General features: G+C 50.6%; 1 protein-coding gene across 1 annotated transcript in view; it reads left to right on the top strand.

Annotated features, from left to right (window-relative positions):
* fastk (Fas-activated serine/threonine kinase) overlaps positions 1 to 19,021 on the top strand; it is a 54,477-nt gene that overhangs the window by 11,716 nt on the left and 23,740 nt on the right. Inside the window, exons 3-4 of the mRNA XM_070897212.1 lie at positions 15,280 to 15,750; positions 17,693 to 17,841. Of these exons, the coding sequence (XP_070753313.1) occupies positions 15,280 to 15,750; positions 17,693 to 17,841 (620 nt within the window). The remainder of the gene's footprint in view (positions 1 to 15,279; positions 15,751 to 17,692; positions 17,842 to 19,021) is intronic.

Genomic DNA, 19,021 nt, shown 5'->3' with positions numbered 1-19,021 from the left:
TCAAAAGCATTTTGAAAGTGCAAATACATCACATCCACTGGTTCTCCCTTGTCCACTCTACTAGGTACATCCTCAAAAAATTCCAGAAGATTTGTCAAGCAGGATTTCCCTTTCATAAATCCATGCTGACTTGGACCGATCCTGTCACTGCTTTCCAAATGCGCTGCTATTTCATCCTTAATGATTAATTCCAACATTTTCCCCACTACTGATGTCAGGCTAACCGGTCTATAATTACCCGTTCTCTCTCTCACCTTTTTAAAAAGTGGTGTTACATTAGCTACCCTCCAGTCCATAGGAACTGATCCAGAGTCGATAGACTGCTGGAAAATGATCACCAATGCATCTACTATTTCTAGGGCCACTTCCTTAAGTACTCTGGGATGCAGACTCTCAGGCCCCGGGGATTTATCGGCCTTCAATCCCATCAATTTCCCTAACACAATTTCCCGCCTAATAAGGATATCCTTCAGTTCCTTCTTCTCACTAGACCCTCGGTCCCCTAGTATTTCCGGAAGGTTATCTGTGTCTCCTTTCGTGAAGACAGAACCAAAGTATTTGTTCAACTGGTCTGCCATTTCTTTGTTCCCCATTATAAATTCTCCTGAATCTGACTGCAAGGGACCTGAGTTTGTCTTCACTAATCTTTTTCTCTTCACATATCTCTAGAAGCTTTTGCAGTCAGTTTTTATGTTCCCGGCAAGCTTCCTCTCATACTCTATTTTCCCCCTCCTAATTAAACCCTTTGTCCTCCTGGTGAATTCTAAATTTCTCCCAGTCCTCAGGTTTGCTGTTTTTTCTGGCCAATTTATATGGCTCTTCTTTGGATTTAACACTATCCTTAAAATCTCTTGTTAGCCACGGTTGAGCCACCTTCCCCATTTTATTTTTACTCCAGACAGGGATGTACAATTGTTGAAGTTCATCCATGTGATCTTTAAATGTTTGCCATTGCCTAGCCATCTTTAAGAATCATTTGCCAGTCTATTCTAGCCAATTCACATCTCATACCATCGAAGTTACCTTTCCTTAACATAGAAACATAGAAAATAGGTGCAGGAGTAGGCCATTCGGCCCTTTGAGCCTGCACCGCCATTCAATGAGTTCATGGCTGAACATGCAACTTCAGTACCCCATTCCTGCTTTCTCGCCATACCCCTTGATCCCCCTAGTAGTAAGGACTACATCTAACTCCTTTTTGAATATATTTAGTGAATTGGCCTCAACAACTTTCTGTGGTAGAGAATTCCACAGGTTCACCACTCTCTGGGTGAAGATGTTTCTCCTCATCTCGGTCCTAAATGGCTTACCCCTTATCCTTAGACTGTGACCCCTGGTTCTGGATTTCCCCAACATTGGGAACATTCTTCCTGCATTTAACCTGTCTAAACCCGTCAGAATTTTAAACGCTTCTATGAGATCCCCTCTCATTCTTCTGAACTCCAGTGAATACAAGCCCAGTTGATCCAGTCTTTCTTGATATGTCAGTCCCGCCATTCCAGGAATCAGTCTGGTGAATCTTCGCTGCACTCCCTCAATAGCAAGAATGTCCTTCCTCAAGTTAGGAGACCAAAACTGTACACAATACTCCAGGTGTGGCCTCACCAAGGCCCTGTACAACTGTAGTAACACCTCCCTGCCCCTGTGCTCAAATCCCCTCGCTATGAAGGCCAACATTTGCTTTCTTCACCGCCTGCTGTACCTGCATGCCAACCTTCAAAGACTGATGTACCATGACACCCAGGTCTCGTTGCACCTCCCCTTTTCCTAATCTGTCAACATTCAGATAATATTCTGCCTTCCTGTTTTTACCACCAAAGTGGATAACCTCACATTTATCCACATTATACTGCATCTGCCATGCATTTGCCCACTCACCTAACCTGTCCAAGTCACTCTGCAGCCTGCAGTTTAGGACGCTAGTCTCTGAATTAACTGTGTCACTCTCCATCTTAATAAAGAATTCTACCATATTATGGTCACTCTTCCCCAAGAGGCCTCGCACAACAAGATTGTTAATTCGTCCTTTCTCATTACACATCACCCAGTCTAGGATGGCCAGCCCTCTAGTTGGTTCCTCGACCTATTGGTCTCGAAAACCATCCCTAATACAATCCAGGAAATCCTCCTCCACCGTATTGCTACCAGTTTGTTTAGCCCAATCAATACGTAGATTAAAGTTGCCCATGATAACTGCTGTACCTTTATTGCACACATCCCTTATTTCTTGTTTGATGCTGTCCCCAACCTCACTACTACTGTTTGGTGGTCTGTACACAACTCCCACTAGCGTTTTCTGCCCTTTGGTATTCCGCAGTTCCATCCATACAGATTCCACATCATCCAGGCTAATGTCCTTCTTTCCTGTTGCATTAATTTCCTCTTTAACCACCAATGCTATCCCACCTCCTTTTCCTTTCTGTCTATCCTTCCTAAATGTTGAATACCCCTGGATGTTGAGTTCTGGTCACCACATTACAGGAAAGATGTGATTGCACTGGAGAGGGTACAGAGGAGATTTATGAGGATGTTGCCAGGACTGGAGAATTTTAGCTATGAGGAAAGATTGAATAGGCTGGGGTTGTTTTCTTTGGAACAGAGGAGACTGAGGGGAGACCTTATTGAGGTGTATAAAATTATGAGGGGCCTAGATAGAGTGAATAGGAAGGACCTGTTTCCCTTCGCAGATGGGTCAACAACCAGGGGGCATAGATTTAAAGTAATCAGTAGGGGGTTTCGAGCAGATTTGAGGGGAAATTCTATCACCCAGGGGGTCTGGAACTCCTGAAAGAGTGGTAGAGGCAGAAAACCTCACCACATTTAAAAAGTACTTGGATGTGCACTTGATGTGCCGAGAGCTGGAAAGTGAGATTAGGCTGGATAGCTCTTTGCCGTCCTGCATGGACACGATGGGCTGAATGGCCTCCTTCCGTGCTGTAAATTTCTGTGATTTTATGAAAGACTATTCCCTGTGGCTGGTGACTCAGTGACGAGGGGACATCAGTTTAAAATGGTCACAGAAAGAGGAGAGAGTTTAGGGGAAATTCCTTTACACACAGGGTTGTTGGAGCTTGGAATGATTTGCCACAGGGAGTGGTTGAGGCAGAGACCATTGCATCTTTTAAGAGGTAATTATTCAAAGTGGGAAAATACAGGGCTGGGGGAGAGAGTGGGACAGTAAGATTAGTCTTACCTAGCACAGAGCTGGCACAGATACGATAGGTTAAATGGCCTCCTGTGCTGTAAATCTATAGATAAGAGTCTTGATAAGGAGTTTGCATTTATATAACATTCCATGTCTTCTAGCGATATCAGAAGGAGCTTCACATCCAGTGGTTTACTGTGAGGTTCAGTGACTGTTATGTGGGGACACGCATGTGGCCTTGGAGCGGGTACTGAAGAGATTCACTAAGGGGGAGATCAGGGATGGGAGGCTTGAGTTATGACACTGCAATCCTCCGGCCTCAACTAATAAACCCCCCTCCTCCATCCCCGGGAGGAGTTTGCAAGCAAACATTTCATTTTTAAACGGGTTTCTTGGCAGTAGATCACAGCTCACTCATTGAGGGAGGGGCAGGAGACAGGAAGCATATCTCCCCGCCCCAGTGCAGTACTGCGTTTCCCACAAGGAATCCTGAATTCCGCAGAGTGTTTCTGGGGGAAGTCCTGAGCTGGACTCAGCTGGCGGTTACTAACAGTAGCTTACAGTTGGATGGTTGTCTGGTTTTGCACTCACTGTCAAGTCCTGAGCTCCTGTTTGTCTGTGCACAAACCCATCTCAACAATCACACTCTGACAGCTGTTCAAGAAAAAAAAAGACTTGCACATGGTATTGGGGGTAATGTACTGAGGTGGATCGAGAACTGGTTGGCAGACAGGAAGCAGAGAGTCGGGATAAACGGGTCCTTTTCAGAATGGCAGGCAGTGTGACTAGTGGAGTGCCGCAGGGCTCAGTGCTGGGACCCCAGCTATTTCCAATATACATTAATGATTTGGATGAAGGAATTGAATGTAATATCTCCAAGTTTGCAGATGACACTAAACCGGGTGGCGGTGTGAGCTGTGAGGAGGATGCTAAGAGGCTGCAGGGTGATTTGGACAGGTTCGGTGAGTGAGCAAATGCATGGCAGATGCAATATAATGTGGATAAATGTGAGGTTATCCATTTTGGTGGCAAAAACAGGAAGGCAGAATATTATCTGAATGGCGGCAGATTTGGAAAAGGGGAGGTGCAACAAGACCTGGGTGTCATGGTACATCAGTCATTGAAAGTTGGCATGCAGGTACAGCAGGCGGTGAAGAAAGCAAATGGCATGTTGGCCTTCATTGCGAGGGGATTTGAGTATAGGAGCAGGGAGGTCTTACTGCAGTTGTACAGGTACTTGGTGAGGCCTCACCTGAAATATTGTGTTCAGTTTTGGTCTCCTAATCTGATGAAGGACGTTCTTGCTATTGAGGGAGTGCAGCGAAGGTTCACCAGACTGAATCCCGGGATGGCAGGACTGACATATGAGGAGAGACTGGATCGACTGGGCCTGTATTCACTGGAGTTTAGAAGAATGAGAGGGGATCTCATAGAAACATATAAAATTTTGACGGGATTAGACAGGTTAGCGGCAGGAAGAATGTTCCCAATGTTGGGGAAGTCCAGAACCAGAGGTCACAGTCTAAGGATAAGGGGTAAGCCATTTAGGACTGAGATAAGGAGAAACCTGTTCACTTAGAGTGTTGTTAACCTGTGGAATTCCCTGCCGCAGAGAGTTGTTGATACCAGTTCATTGGATATATTCAAGAGGGAGTTAGATGTGGCCCTTACCGCTAAAGGGATCAAGGGGTATGGAGAGAAAGCAGGAAAGGGATACTGAGGTGAATGATCAGCCATGATCATATTGAATGGTGGTGCAGGCTCGAAGGGCCGAATGGCCTACTGCTGCAACTATTTTGCAGCAAAAAGTACTTTTTAAAGTAAAGTCACTGTTGGAATGTGGGAAACGCAACAGCCAATTTGTTCGTAGCAAGCTCCCACACACGGCGAAGTGATAATGACCCAGATAATCTGTTTTAATGATGTTGATTGAGGGATAAATATTGGCCCAGGACATCGAATAGAATTCCCCTGCTGTTCTTTGCAATAGGGCCATGGCATCTTTCATGTCTGCCTGAGATAGGCATGGCCTCGGGAAAATGTCTCATCAGAAAGTCGGAGGGGCAGTACTGAGGGAGTGCCGCACTGTCGGAGGGTCAGTACTGAGGGAGTGCCGCACTGTCGGAAGGTCAGTACTGAGGGACCGCCGCACTGTCGGAGGGGCAGTACTGAGGGAGCGCCGCACTGTCGGAGGGGCAGTACTGAGGGAGTGCCGCACTGTCGGAGGGGCAGTACTGAGGGAGTGCCGCACTGTCGGAGGGGCAGTACTGAGGGAGCGCCGCACTGTGGGAGGGGGCAGTACTGAGGGAGCGCCGCACTGTGGGAGGGGCAGTACTGAGGGAGGGCCGCACTGTCGGAGGGGCAGTACTGAGGGAGCGCCGCACTGTCGGAGGGGCGGTACTGAGGGAGCGCCGCACTGTCGGAGGGGCACTACTGAGGGAGCGCCGCACTGTCGGAGGGGCAGTACTGAGAGAGCGCCGCACTGTCGGAGGGGCAGTACTGAGGGAGTGCCGCACTGTCGGAGGGGCAGTACTGAGGGAATGTCGGAGGGGCAGTACTGAGGGAGTGCCGCACTGTCGGAGGGGCAGTACTGAGGGAGCGCCGCAGTGTCGGAGGGGCAGTACTGAGGGAGCGCCGCACTGTCGGAGGGGCAGTACTGAGGGAGCGCCACACTGTCGGAAGGTCAGTACTGAGGGAGCGCCGCACTGTCGGAGGGGCAGTACTGAGGGAATGTCGGAGGGGCAGTACTGAGGGAGCGCCGCACTGTCGGAGGGGCAGTACTGAGGGAATGTCGGAGGGGCAGTACTGAGGGAGCCCCGCACTGTCGGAGGGGCAGTACTGAAGGAGCGCCGCACTGTCGGAAGGTCAGTACTGAGGGAGTGCCGCACTGTCGGAGGGGCAGTACTGAGGGAGCGCCGCACTGTCGGAGGGGCAGTACTGAGGGAGCGCCGCACTGTCGGAGGGGCAGTACTGAGGGAGCGCCGCACTGTCGGAGGGGCAGTACTGAGGGAGCGCCGCACTGTCGGAGGGGCAGTACTGAGGGAATGCCGCACTGTCGTAGGGGCAGTACTGAGGGAGCATGATTATCATCCCCTCGGAATCGAGGAAGACTTGCTTCTACTCTTAAAATGAGTTCTTAGGTGGCTGAACAGTCCAATTCGAGACCCACAGACTCGGTCACAGGTGGGACAGACAGTGGTTGAGGGAAAGGGTGGGTGGGACAGGTTTGCCGCATGCTCCTTCCGATGCCTGCGCTTGATTTCGGCGATGAGACTAGAGGTGCTCAGCGCCCTCCTGGATGCACTTCCTCCACTTACGGCGGTCTTTGGCCAGGGACTCCCAGGTGTCGGTGGGGATGTTACACTTTATCAGGGAGGCTTTGAGGGTGTCCCTGTAACGTTTCCTCTGCCCACCTGTGGCTCGTTTGCCGTGAAGGAGTTCCGAGTAGAGCGCTTGCTTTGGGAGTCTCCTGTCTGGCATGCGGACAATGTGGCCTGTCCAGCGGAGCTGATCAAGTGTGGTCAGTGCTTCAGTGCCACTGAAGGAGCGCCGCACTGTCGGAGGGGCAGCACTGAGGGAGCGTTGCACTGTCGGAGGGGCAGTACTGAGGGAGCGCTGCACTGTCGGAGGGGCAGTACTGAGGGAATGCCGCACTGTCGAAGGGGCAGTACTGAGGGAATGCCGCACTGTCGGAGGGGCAGTACTGAGGGAATGCCGCACTGTCGGAGGGGCAGTACTGAGGGAGCGCTGCACTGTCGGAGGGGCAGTACTGAGGGAGTGCTGCACTGTCGGAGGGGCAGTACTGAGGGAGTGCTGCACTGTCGGAGGGGCAGTACTGAGGGAGTGCTGCACTGTCGGAGGGGCAGTACTGAGGGAGCGCCGCACTGTCGGAGGGGCAGTACTGAGGGAGTGCCGCACTGTCGGAGGGGCAGTACTGAGGGAGTGCTGCACTGTCGGAGGGGCAGTACTGAGGGAATGCCGCACTGTCGGAGGGGCAGTACTGAGGGAATGCCGCACTGTCGGAGGGACAGTACTGAGGGAGCGCTGCACTGTCGGAGGGGCAGTACTGAGGCAGCGCCGCACTGTCGAAGGGGCAGTACTGAGGGAGCGCTGCACTGTCGGAGGGGCAGTACTGAGGGAGCGCCGCACTGTCGAAGGGGCAGTACTGAGGGAATGCCGCACTGTCGGAGGGACAGTACTGAGGGAGCGCTGCACTGTCGGAGGGGCAGTACTGAGGCAGCGCCGCACTGTCGGAGGGGCAGTACTGAGGGAATGCTGCACTGTTGGGGCAGTACTGAGGGAGGGCTGCACTGTTTTTCAGCATAATTATAGATAAAGACAAATAAAAAAAACAGGAGTAGAGGTTCTAAATTGGGAGATGGCCAGTTTTACTAAGCTGAGAAGTGATTGAACAAAAGTGGACTTGAAGCAGTTACTTGAAGGTAAATCAGCGAGAGGCATTCAACAGGGAAGTACATGGAGTTCAGGGGAAACATGTTCCCACAAAGAAAAAGAGTAGATGGATGACCAGGTGCATACAGGTTAAGATAAGGCAAAAAGGGAAGCCGATATTAGATATCGTCAGCTCAATAATTTATAGAAAGTGCAGGGGTGAAATTAAGAAGGAAATTAGGAAAGCAAAAATAATGGCAAGTAGAATCAAAGAAAACCCAAAGATGTTTTACAATTGCATAAAGAGCATGAGGATAACTGAGGAAAGAATAGGGCCGAATGGGGATCAAAATGGTGATCTATATAAGGGAAGGTTGTGTCTGACTGACTTGATTGAGTTCTTTGAGGAGGTAACAAGGAGGGTCGATGAGGGCAGTGTGTTTGATGTAGTGAATATGGATTTTAACAAGGCTTTTGACAAGATCCCACACGGCAGGTTGATCAAAACAGTAAAAGCCCCTGGGATCCAAGGGAGAGGGGCAAATTGGATCCAAAATTGGCTCAGTGGCAGGAAGCATAAAAACATAGAAAATAGGTGCAGGAGTAGGCCATTCGGCCCTTCTAGCCTGCACCGCCATTCAATGAATTCATGGCTGAATATGCAACCTCAGGACCCCATTCCTGCTTTCTCGCCATACCCCTTGATCCCCCGAGTAGTAAGGACCTCATCTAACTCCTTTTTGAATATATTTAGTGAATTGGCCTCAACAACTTTCTGTGGTAGAGAATTCCACAGGTTCACCACTCTCTGGGTGAAGAAGTTTCTCCTCATCTCGGTCCTAAATGGCTTACCCCTTATCCTTAGACTGTGACCCCTGGTTCTGGACTTCCCCAACATCGGGAACATTCTTCCTGCATCTAAACTATCTAAACCCGTCAGAATTTTAAACGTTTCTATGAGATCCCCTCTCATTCTTCTGAACTCCAGTGAATACAAGCCCAATTGATCCAGTCTTTCTTGATAGGTCAGTCTCGCCATCCCGGGAATCAGTCTGGTGAACCTTTGCTGCACTCCCTCAATAGCAAGAATGTCCTTCCTCAAGTTAGGAGACCAAAACTGTACACAATACTCCAGGTGTGGCCTCACCAAGGCCCTGTACAACTGTAGTAACACCTCCCTGCCCCTGTACTCAAATCCCCTCGCTATGAAGACCAACATGCCATTTGCTTTCTTAACCACCTGCTGTACCTGCATGCCAACCTTCAATGACTGATATACCATGACACCCAGGTCTCGTTGCACCTCCCCTTTTCCTAATCTGTCACCATTCAGATAATATTCTGTCTCTCTGTTTTTACCACCAAAGTGGATAACCTCACATTTATCCACATTATACTTCATCTGCCATGCATTTGCCCACTCACCTAACCTATCCAAGTCACTCTGCAGCCTCGTAGCATCCTCCTCACAGCTCACACTGTCACCCAGCTTAGTGTCATCTGCAAATTTGGAGATACTACATTTAATCCCCTCGTCTAAATCATTAATGTACAATGTAAACAGCTGGGGCCCCAGCACAGAACCTTGCGGTACCCCACTAGTCACTGCCTGCCATTCTGAAAAGTCCCCATTTACTCCTACTCTTTGCTTCCTGTCTGCCAACCAATTCTCAATCCACGTCAGCACACTACCTCCAATCCCATGTGCTTTAACTTTGCACATTAATCTCTTGTGTGGGACCTTGTCGAAAGCCTTCTGAAAGTCCAAATACACCACATCAACTGGTTCTTCCTTGTTCAGAAGATTTGTCAAGCATGATTTCCCTTTCACAAATTCATGCTGACTTGGACCTATCATGTCACCTCTTTCCAAATGCGCTGCTATGACATCCTTAATAATTGATTCCATCATTTTACCCACTGCCGATGTCAGGCTGACCGGTCTATAATTCCCTGTTTTCTCTCTCCCTCCTTTTTTAAAAAGTGGAGTTACATTGGCTACCCTCCACTCCATAGGAACTGATCCAGAGTCTATGGAATGTTGGAAAATGACTGTCAATGCATCCGCTATTTCCAAAGCCACCTCCTTAAGTACTCTGGGATGCAGTCCATCAGGCCCTGGGGATTTATCGGCCTTCAATCCCATCAATTTCCCCAACACAATTTCCCGACTAATAAGGATTTCCCTCAGTTCCTCCTTCTTACTAGACCCTCTGACCCCTTTTATATCCGGAAGGTTGTTTGTGTCCTCCTTAGTGAATACCGAACCAAAGTACTTGTTCAATTGGTCTGCCATTTCTTTGTTCCCCGTTATGACTTCCCCTGATTCTGACTGCAGGGGACCTACGTTTGTCTTTACTAACCTTTTTCTCTTTACATATCTATTGAAGCTTTTGCAGTTCGTCTTAATGTTCCCTGCAAGCTTCCTCTCGTACTCTATTTTTCCTGCCCTAATCAAACCCTTTGTCCTCCTCTGCTGAGTTCTAAATTTCTCTCAGTCCCTGGGTTCGCTGCTATTTCTGGCCAATTTGTATGCCACTTCCTTGGCTTTAATACTATCCCTGATTTCCCTTGCTAGTCACGGTTGAGCCACCTTCCCTTTTTTATTTTTACGCCAAACAGGAATGTACAATTGTTGTAGTTCATCCATGCGGTCTCTAAATGTCTGCCATTGCCCATCCACAGTCAACCCCTTCAGTATCATTCGCCAATCCATCCTAGCCAATTCACGCCTCATACCTTCAAAGTTACCCTTCCTTAGGTTCTGGACCATGGTCTCTGAATTAACTGTTTCACTCTCCATCCTAATGCAGAATTCCACCATATTATGGTTACTCTTCCCCAAGGGGCCTCGCACAACGAGATTGCTAATTAATCCTTTCTCATTACACAACACCCAGTCTAAGATGGCCTCCCCCCTAGTTGGTTCCTCGACATATTGGTCTAGAACACCATCCCTTATGCACTCCAGGAAATCCTCCTCCACCGTATTGCTTCCAGTTTGGTTAACCCAATCTCTTTGCATATTAAAGTCACCCATGATGACTGCTGCACTTTTATTGCATGCACCCCTAATTTCCTGTTTGATGCCTTCCCCAACATCACTACTACTGTTTGGAGGTCTGTACACAACTCCCACTAACGTTTTTTGCCCTTTGGTGATCTGCAGCTCTACCCATATAGATTCCACATCATCCAAGCTAATGTCCTTCCTAACTATTGCATTAATCTCCTCTTTAACCAGCAATGCTACCCCACCCCCTTTTCCTTTTATTCTATCCTTCCTGAATGTTGAATACCCCTGGATGTTGAGTTCCCAGCCCTGATCATCCTGGAGCAAAGGGGAATGGTTGAGGGGAGTTTTTGTGACTGGAAGGCTGTTTCCAGTGGGGTTCCACAGGGCTCAGTACTCAGTCCCTTACTTTTTGTCGTCTATATTAATGATTTAGACTTAAATACAGGGGGCATGATAAAGAAATTTGCAGATGATATAAAAATTGTCCGTGTGGTTGACAGTGAGGAGGAAAGCTCCAGACTACAGGAAGATATCGATGAACTGGTTAATTGGACAGAAAAGTGGCAACTGGAATTCAATCCAGAAAAGTGTGAGGAAGTGCATTTTGGCTGGGGCAAACAAGGCAGGGAATACACTATAAATGGGAGGCGTGGAGGAACAGAGGGACCTTGAAGTATATGATCCTTAATGGTCGATAAGGTAGTTAAAAAGGCATACGGAATGCTTACCTTTATTAGCCAAGACATAGATTTCAAGAGCAAGGAAGTGATGCTTGAACTGCATAAAACACAAGTTAGGCCACAGCTGGAGTACTGTGTGCAGTTCTGGTCACCACAGTACAGGAAGGATGTGATTGCACTAGAGAGGGTACAGAGGAGATTTACGAGGATGTTGCCTGGACTGGAGAATTTTAGCTATGAGGAAAGATTGGATAGGCTGGGGTTGTTTTCCTTAGAACAGAGGAGGCTGAGGGGAGATAAAATTATGAGGGGTCAAGATAGAGTGGATAGGAAGGACCTATTTCTCTTAGCAGAGGGGTGAACAATCAGGTGGCATAGATTTTAAGTAGTTGATAGAAGGTTTAGAGGAAATTTGAGGAGACATTTTTCACCCAGAGGGTAGTGGGGGTCTGGAACTCACGGCCTGAAAGTGTGATAGAGGCAGAAACTCTCACCACATTTAAAAAGTACTTGGATATGCACCTGAAGTGCCGTAACCTACAGGGCTACGGACCCAGAGCTGGAAAGTGGGATTAGACTGGATCGCTCTTTTTCGACTTAAACGGACACGATGGGCCGAATGGCTACCTTCTGTGTTGTACGTTTTCTTTGATTCTTAAAAAAAAATTCTATGATTAAACAGAGCATTAAAAATCCATTGGCTCTATTGGAAGAAGGGCAGGGAAGTTCTCCCGGTGCTTGTGTCATGTAGGAAACACCGGAGCCGATTTGCACACAGAAATCTCCCTCAAACGGCAATGTGATAATGACACAGAAAGGCTGCAAAGAGATTTGGATAGGTTAAGCGAATGGGCTAAGGTTTGGCAGATGGAATACAATGTCGGAAAGTGTGAGGTCATCCACCTTGGTAAAAGAAACAGTAAAAGGGAATAATATTTGAATGGGGAGAAATTACAACATGCTGCGGTGCAGAGGGACCTGGGGGTCCTTGTGCATGAAACTCTTTTAGGAGTAAACAAAAAAAAAACATTAAACCATGCCCCCCGATCTGGGGGAAACACCAACATTTACAAGGCCCTTTTTTTATTTTTTGGGGTTTTTTTTGGGCACAGAATAAAATTTTTCTCCAAGTGCCCCCTTTCAAAGGGGAGGGGGACACTAAAAGCACCGGCAATTAAAACAAATTAACTTAAAAACATAAAATCAAATTAAAATTTGGTTGCCGGGCGTGATGATGCACTCCAGTCCCTCCGGTGCCCACCTCTCGCGGAAGGCCGCGAGCGTACCGGTGGACACCGTGTGCTCCATCTCCAAGGACACCCTGGCCCGATGTACGTGCGGAAGAGAGGCAGGCAGTCTGGCTGAACGACCCCCTCGACCGCCCGCTGCCTGGACCGGCTGATGGTCCCCTTGGCCGTGCCCAGGAGCAGTCCTACGAGGAGGCCCTCGGACCTACCCTCTCCCCTCCGCACAGGGTGCCCGAAGATCAGGAGTGTGGGACTGAAGTGCAGCCAGAATTTCAGGAGCAGCCCCTTTAAATAACAGAACAGGGGCTGCAACCTCGTGCACTCAATTAAAAACATGGAACACGGACTCTTCCAGACCGCAGAAATTGCAAGCGGCCTGGGAGCCCGTGAACCGGCTTAAAAATTTATTGCACGGCACTGCTCCGTGCACCACCCTCCAGGCCAAGTCCCCGACAAATAGTGGGAGGACCCCTGCGTAGAGTGCCCTCCATCGGGGACCCCCGCCTCCTCCGGACGGCAAGATGGTACACCATGGCGTGTCCGGACGGCAGGCGAGGATGGCAAAGTTGAGAGTGTGCAGGAGCAGCCTTTACAGGAAACCCCTCCGCGCGGCCAAAAAGTTAGTTTGCAGGTGCAGCAGGTAATCAGGAAGGCGAATGGAATGTTGGCCTTCATTGCGAGAGGGACGGAGTACAAAAGCAGGGAGGTCCTGCTGCAACTGTACAGGGTATTGGTGAGGCCGCACCTGGAGTACTGCGTGCAGTTTTGGTCACCTTACTTAAGGAAGGATGTACTGGCTTTGGAGGGGGTACAGAGACGATTCACGAGGCTGATTCCGGAGATGAGGGGGTTACCTTATGATGATAGATTGAGTAGACTGGGTCTTTACTCGTTGGAGTTCAGAAGGATGAGGGGTGATCTTATAGAAACATTTAAAATAATGAAAGGGATAGACAAGATAGAGGCAGAGAGGTTGTTTCCACTGGTCGGGGAGACTAGAACTAGGGGGCACAGCCTCAAAATACGGGGGAGCCAATTTAAAACCGAGTTGAAAGGAATTTCTTCTCCCAGAGGGTTGTGAATCTGTGGAATTCTCTGCCCAAGGAAGCAGTTTAGGCTAGCTCATTGAATGTATTCAAGTCACAGATAGATAGATTTTTAACCAATAAGGGAATTAAGGGTTATGGGGAGCGGGCGGGTAAGTGGAGCTGAGTCCACGGCCAGATCAGCCATGATCTTGTTGAATGGCGGAGCAGGCTCGAGAGGCTAGATGGCCTTCTCCTGTTCCTAATTCTTATGTTCTTATGACCAGATAATCTCTTTTTTTTAGTGATGTTGATTGTCCAGTACACCAGTGAGAATGCCCCTGCTCCTCTTCGAGTAGTGCCATGGGATCATTTATATTCACCTGAGAGCGCAGACAGGGCCTGGGTTTAACATCTTATCTGAAAGATGTCACCTTCGACTGTGCACCACTCCCTCAGTACTGCCCCTCCGACAGTGCGGCGCTCCCTCAGTACTGCCACTCTGACAGTGCGGCGCTCCTTCAGTACTGTCCCTCCGACAGTGCGGCACTCCTTCAGTACTGCCCCTCCGACAGTGCGGCACTCCCTCAGTACGGCCTGTCCGACAGTGCGGTGCTCCCTCAGTACTGCCCCTCCGACAGTGCAGGGCTCCCTCAGTACTGTCCCTCCGACAGTGCGGCACTCCCTCAGTACTGTCCCTCCGACAGTGCGGCACTCCCTCAGTACGGCTTCTCCGACAGTGCGGCGCTCCCTCAGTACTGCCCCTCCGACAGTGCAGGGCTCCCTCAGTACTGTCCCTCCGACAGTGCTGCGCTCCCTCAGTACAGCCCTTCCGACAGTGCTGCGCTCCCTCAGTACGGCCCCTCCGACAGTGCAGGGCTCCCTCAGCATGGCCCCTCCGACAGTGCGGCACTCCCTCAGTGCTGCCCCTCCGACAGTGCGGCACTCCCTCAGTACTGCCCCTCCGACAGTGCAGGGCTCCCTCAGTGCTGCCCCTCCGACAGTGTGGCACTCCCTCAGTACTGCCCCTCCGACAGTGCAGGGCTCCCTCAGCATGGCCCCTCCGACAGTGCGGCACTCCCTCAGTACTGCCCCTCTGACAGTGCGGCACGCCCTCAGTACGGCCCCTCTGACAGTGCAGGGCTCCCTCAGTGCTGCCCCTCCGACAGTGCGGCACTCCCTCAGTACTGCCCCTCCGACAGTGCGGCACTCCCTCAGTACGGCCCCTCCGACAGTGCGGCGCTCCCTCAGTGCTGCCCCTCCGACAGTGCATGGCTCCCTCAGTGCTGCCCCTCCGACAGTGCGGCACTCCCTCAGTGCTGCCCCTCCGACAGTGCGGCACTCCCTCAGTGCGGCACTCCCTCAGTGCGGTGCTCCCTCAGTGCTGCCCCTCCGACAGTGCGGCACTCCCTCAGTGCTGCCCCTCCGACAGTGCGGCACTCCCTCAGTGCGGCACTCCCTCAGTGCGGTGCTCCCTCAGTGCTGCCCCTCCGACAGTGCAGTGCGCTCTCTGTACTGCAAGGGGGTGTCAGCCCTGATAACGGGCTCAGATTGTGGAATCCACAGCCTTCTGATTTCGAGGCCGTAGTGCTCCCATGGAGCCTTGGCTGACCCAGTTCTCGGACGTACAGCACGGTTTCAGGATCCAATTCATGGAGACAGCTGTGAAAATCACTTGTGAACATCACTTTAAAGCCTTAAAGCTGTCAGAGAATGATCTGCGTTGGCTCCTTGTTCCGTGTCAATGAAGTTTCTCTTCTCTTTGCCCTGACAGGCCTTCCCAGCGATTCCAAGCTTGTTGAGGTGCTGGAGGAGGAATCGCAAATCCGCCTCTCGCAGTTCAATCAGAAAGATATCTCCATGGTTTTCAGCAGCGTCATGAAGCTGCATCCGTCCACACAGCACCCCCTGGTGGAAAGCTGTCTCAGCGGCCTGGAGAAGAACATTGAGAAGGAGCGTCACCCCCAGACCCTCTTCCTCCTGCTGTCCTACTACAAGCTGAAGACCCAGGCCCTGCAGTCCGACAGCTACAGCAGCGAGCAGCTCCTCAATAACCGCAAGATCTTGCGCCTGGTCAAGCACACCCTGGGGCATGTCACCAACGTGAGGGACCACGAGATGACCCTGCTGGATGAGATGCTGGCCACGTGTTCACGGGAGGCCAGCAACAAGTCACTGGAGCTGATCTTCAGCTCTCAACTGTTCTATGAGAACAGGCAGGAAAAATTCATCAGCAGCTTGGCAGGTAGGGTGCTGACTCGCTTTAACCCAACAGTTCAGCATAACTGGTGCAAATACAGACACGTAAACCAGCGCTGCACTGTGATTGGTGCAAATACAGACATGTAAACCAGTGCTGCACCATGTTTGGTGCAAATACAGACACGTAAACCAGCGCTGCACTGTGATTGGTGCAAATACAGACACGTAAACCAGCGCTGCACTGTGATTGGTGCAAATACAGACACGTAAACCAGCGCTGCACTGTGATTGGTGCAAATACAGACACTTAAACCAGCGCTGCACTGTGATTGGTGCAAATATAGACACTTAAACCAGCGCTGCACTGTGATTGGTGCAAATACAGACATGTAAACCAGTGCTGCACCATGATTGGCGTAAATACAGACATGTAAACCAGCGCTGTACTGTGATTGGTGCAAATACAGACACTTAAACCAGCGCTGCACTGTGATTGGTGCAAATACAGACACTTAAACCAGTGCTGCACTGTGATTGGTGCAAATACAGACATGTAAACCAGTGCTGCACCGTGATTGGTGCAAATACAGACACGTAAACCAGCGCTGCACTGTGATTGGTGCACATATAGATACCACTTAAATGAGCACTGAGGCGCATCTTTCTTTACTAATGCATGATCTCACATGACAGCAGCGAACTGCCTCTTAAATGACTGTTTAGTTTATTCATTCACGGAATGTGACCGTCGCTGGCAAAGCCGGCATTTATTGCCCATCCCTAATTGCCCCTTGAGAAGGTGGTGGTGAGCCGCCTTCTTGAACCGCTGCAGTCCGTGTGGTGAAGGTGCTCCCACAGTGCTGTTAGGGAGGGAGTTCCAGGATTGTGACCCAGCGACGATGAAGGAACGGCCGATATATTTCCCAGTCAGGATGGTGTGTGACTGGGAGGGGAACGTGGAGGTGGTGGTGTTCCCATGCGCCTGCTGCCCTTGTCCTTCTAGGTGGTAGAGGTCGCGGGTTTGGGAGGTGCTGCCGAAGAAGCCTTGGCGAGTTGCTGCAGTGCATCTTGTAGATGGTACACACTGCAGCCAGGGGGCGCCGGTGGTGGAGGGAGTGAGTGTTGGAGGTGGTGGAGGGAGTGAGTGTTGGAGGTGGTGGATGGGGGGCCGATCAAGCGGCTGCTTTGTCCTGGATGGTGTCGGGCTTCTCGAGTGTTGTTGGAACTGCACCATCCAGGCAAGTGGGGAGTATTCCATCACACTCCTGACTTGTGGCTTGTAGATGGTGGAAAGGCTTTGGGGAGTCAGGAGGTGAGACACTCACCGCAGAATACCCAGCCTCTGACCTGCTCTTGTAGCCACAGTATTTATGTGTCTGGTCCAGTTAAGTTTCTGGTCAATGGTGACCCCCAGGATGTTGATGGTGGGGGATTCGGCGATGGGAATGTTGTTGAATGTCAAGGGGAGAAAGTTAGACTTTCTCTTGGTGCCCGGCACCGTGGAGTGATTATCTCCATTCCTCCACCCAGAGACCACTCCAGATATTCAGCACTGTTTGTGTGAACAAATACTTCCTCCCATCACTCCTTACAACCTGATTTTATCCTTCGCTCTGAACAACACCGAGACTTCAGTATTACCAGCCCGTGTTGCCTCCCCTCTCCGGAAGGTTCTGACCGTGTCTAGGCTTCAGTTCTACCATTATTGGTCACCCTCTGCTACTTTGTCCAAGATGTGACCATAGACAGAAAGCGTTGTCAGGATATTCGACTCTGAAGGGCATCGTAGCTGAGCCCAGTTAGTGACCTTACCCAATATCCATGCCCGTGACCTTCCCAGCAAAGGTCATTGCATGCGGTTGTGAGCAGGAGCCCTGGCTGATTTTCCTGCTGCCTATCCCAGGGCTGATGAAACCGCTATGAGACACCCCGGGAGCTGACAAGGATCACAGCCTCTGATGTAATGATGTTTCTTTTCACTTCAGAGGAACTCCCGAAGAAAGTAGACAGCATCACCCCCTACACCATGGCGCTCATTGCAAAGTATATCGCGCGCCACCGACTGAGAGAGACCAAACTTCTGGACACGATCGCAGAATTCCTCATCAAAAAGGGTGAATTCCTGGACAGTAAGGTGATTACTTACAGCTCCTCAAACGTTACAGAAAACGCTCTCTGGAACTCCAGTGGGCTGAGGTCTGGACCGATCTAGGGGTTTAGAGGGAAAACAAGAGGCACTGTGCAGGCATGGGAGTGTGTGATTATTACAGGGGGTCGCTGGGAGTGTGTGATTATTACAGGGGGTCCCCGGGAGTGTGTCAGTATTTACAGGGGATCCCCGGGAGTGTGTCAGTATTTACAGGGGATCCCCGGGAGTGTGTCAATATTTACAGGGGATCCCCGGGAGTGTGTTGGAGTTTACAGGGGATCCCCGGGAGTGTGTCGGAGTTTACAGGGGATCCCCGGGAGTGTGTCGGTGTTTACAGGGGGTCCCCGGGAGTGTGTCAGTATTTACAGGGGGTCCCCGGGAGTGTGTCGGTGTTTACAGGGGATCTCCGGGAGTGTGTCAATATTTACAGGGGATCCCCGGGAGTGTGTCAATATTTACAGGGGGTCGCTGGGAGTGTGTGATTATTACAGGGGGTCCCCGGGAGTGTGTCAGTATTTACAGGGGATCCCCGGGAGTGTGTCAATATTTACAGGGGATCCCCGGGAGTGTGTCGGAGTTTACAGGGGATCCCCGGGAATGTGTCGGTGTTTACAGGGGGTCCCCGGGAGTGTGTCAGTATTTACAGGGGGTCCCCGGGAGTGTGTCGGTGTTTACAGGGTATCCCCGGGAGTGTGTCAATATTTACAGGGGATCCCCGGGAGTGTGTCAATATTTACAGGGGGTCGCTGGGAGTGTGTGATTATTACAGGGGGTCCCCGGGAGTGTGTCGGAGTTTACAGGGGATCCCCGGGAGTGTGTCGGTGTTTACAGGGGGTCCCCGGGAGTGTGTCAGTATTTACAGGGGGTCCCCGGGAGTGTGTGAATATTTACAGGAGATCCCCGGGAGTGTGTCAGTATTTACAGGAGGTCCCCGGGAGTGCGTCAGTATTTACAGGGAGTCCCCGGGAGTGTGTCAATATTTACAGGGGTCCCCGGGAGTGTGTCAGTATTTACAGGGAGTCCCCGGGAGTGTGTCAATATTTACAGGGGGTCCCCGGGAGTGTGTGAATATTTACAGGAGAACCCCGGGAGTGTGTCAGTATTTACAGGGGGTCCCCCCCGGAGTGTGTCGGTATTTACAGGGGGTCCCCGGGAGTGTGTCGGA

This window comes from Pristiophorus japonicus, chromosome 1, assembly GCF_044704955.1.
Source record: "Pristiophorus japonicus isolate sPriJap1 chromosome 1, sPriJap1.hap1, whole genome shotgun sequence".
Taxonomy (NCBI): Eukaryota; Metazoa; Chordata; class Chondrichthyes; family Pristiophoridae; genus Pristiophorus; species Pristiophorus japonicus.
This window is presented reverse-complemented; position numbering and strand designations above follow the sequence as displayed.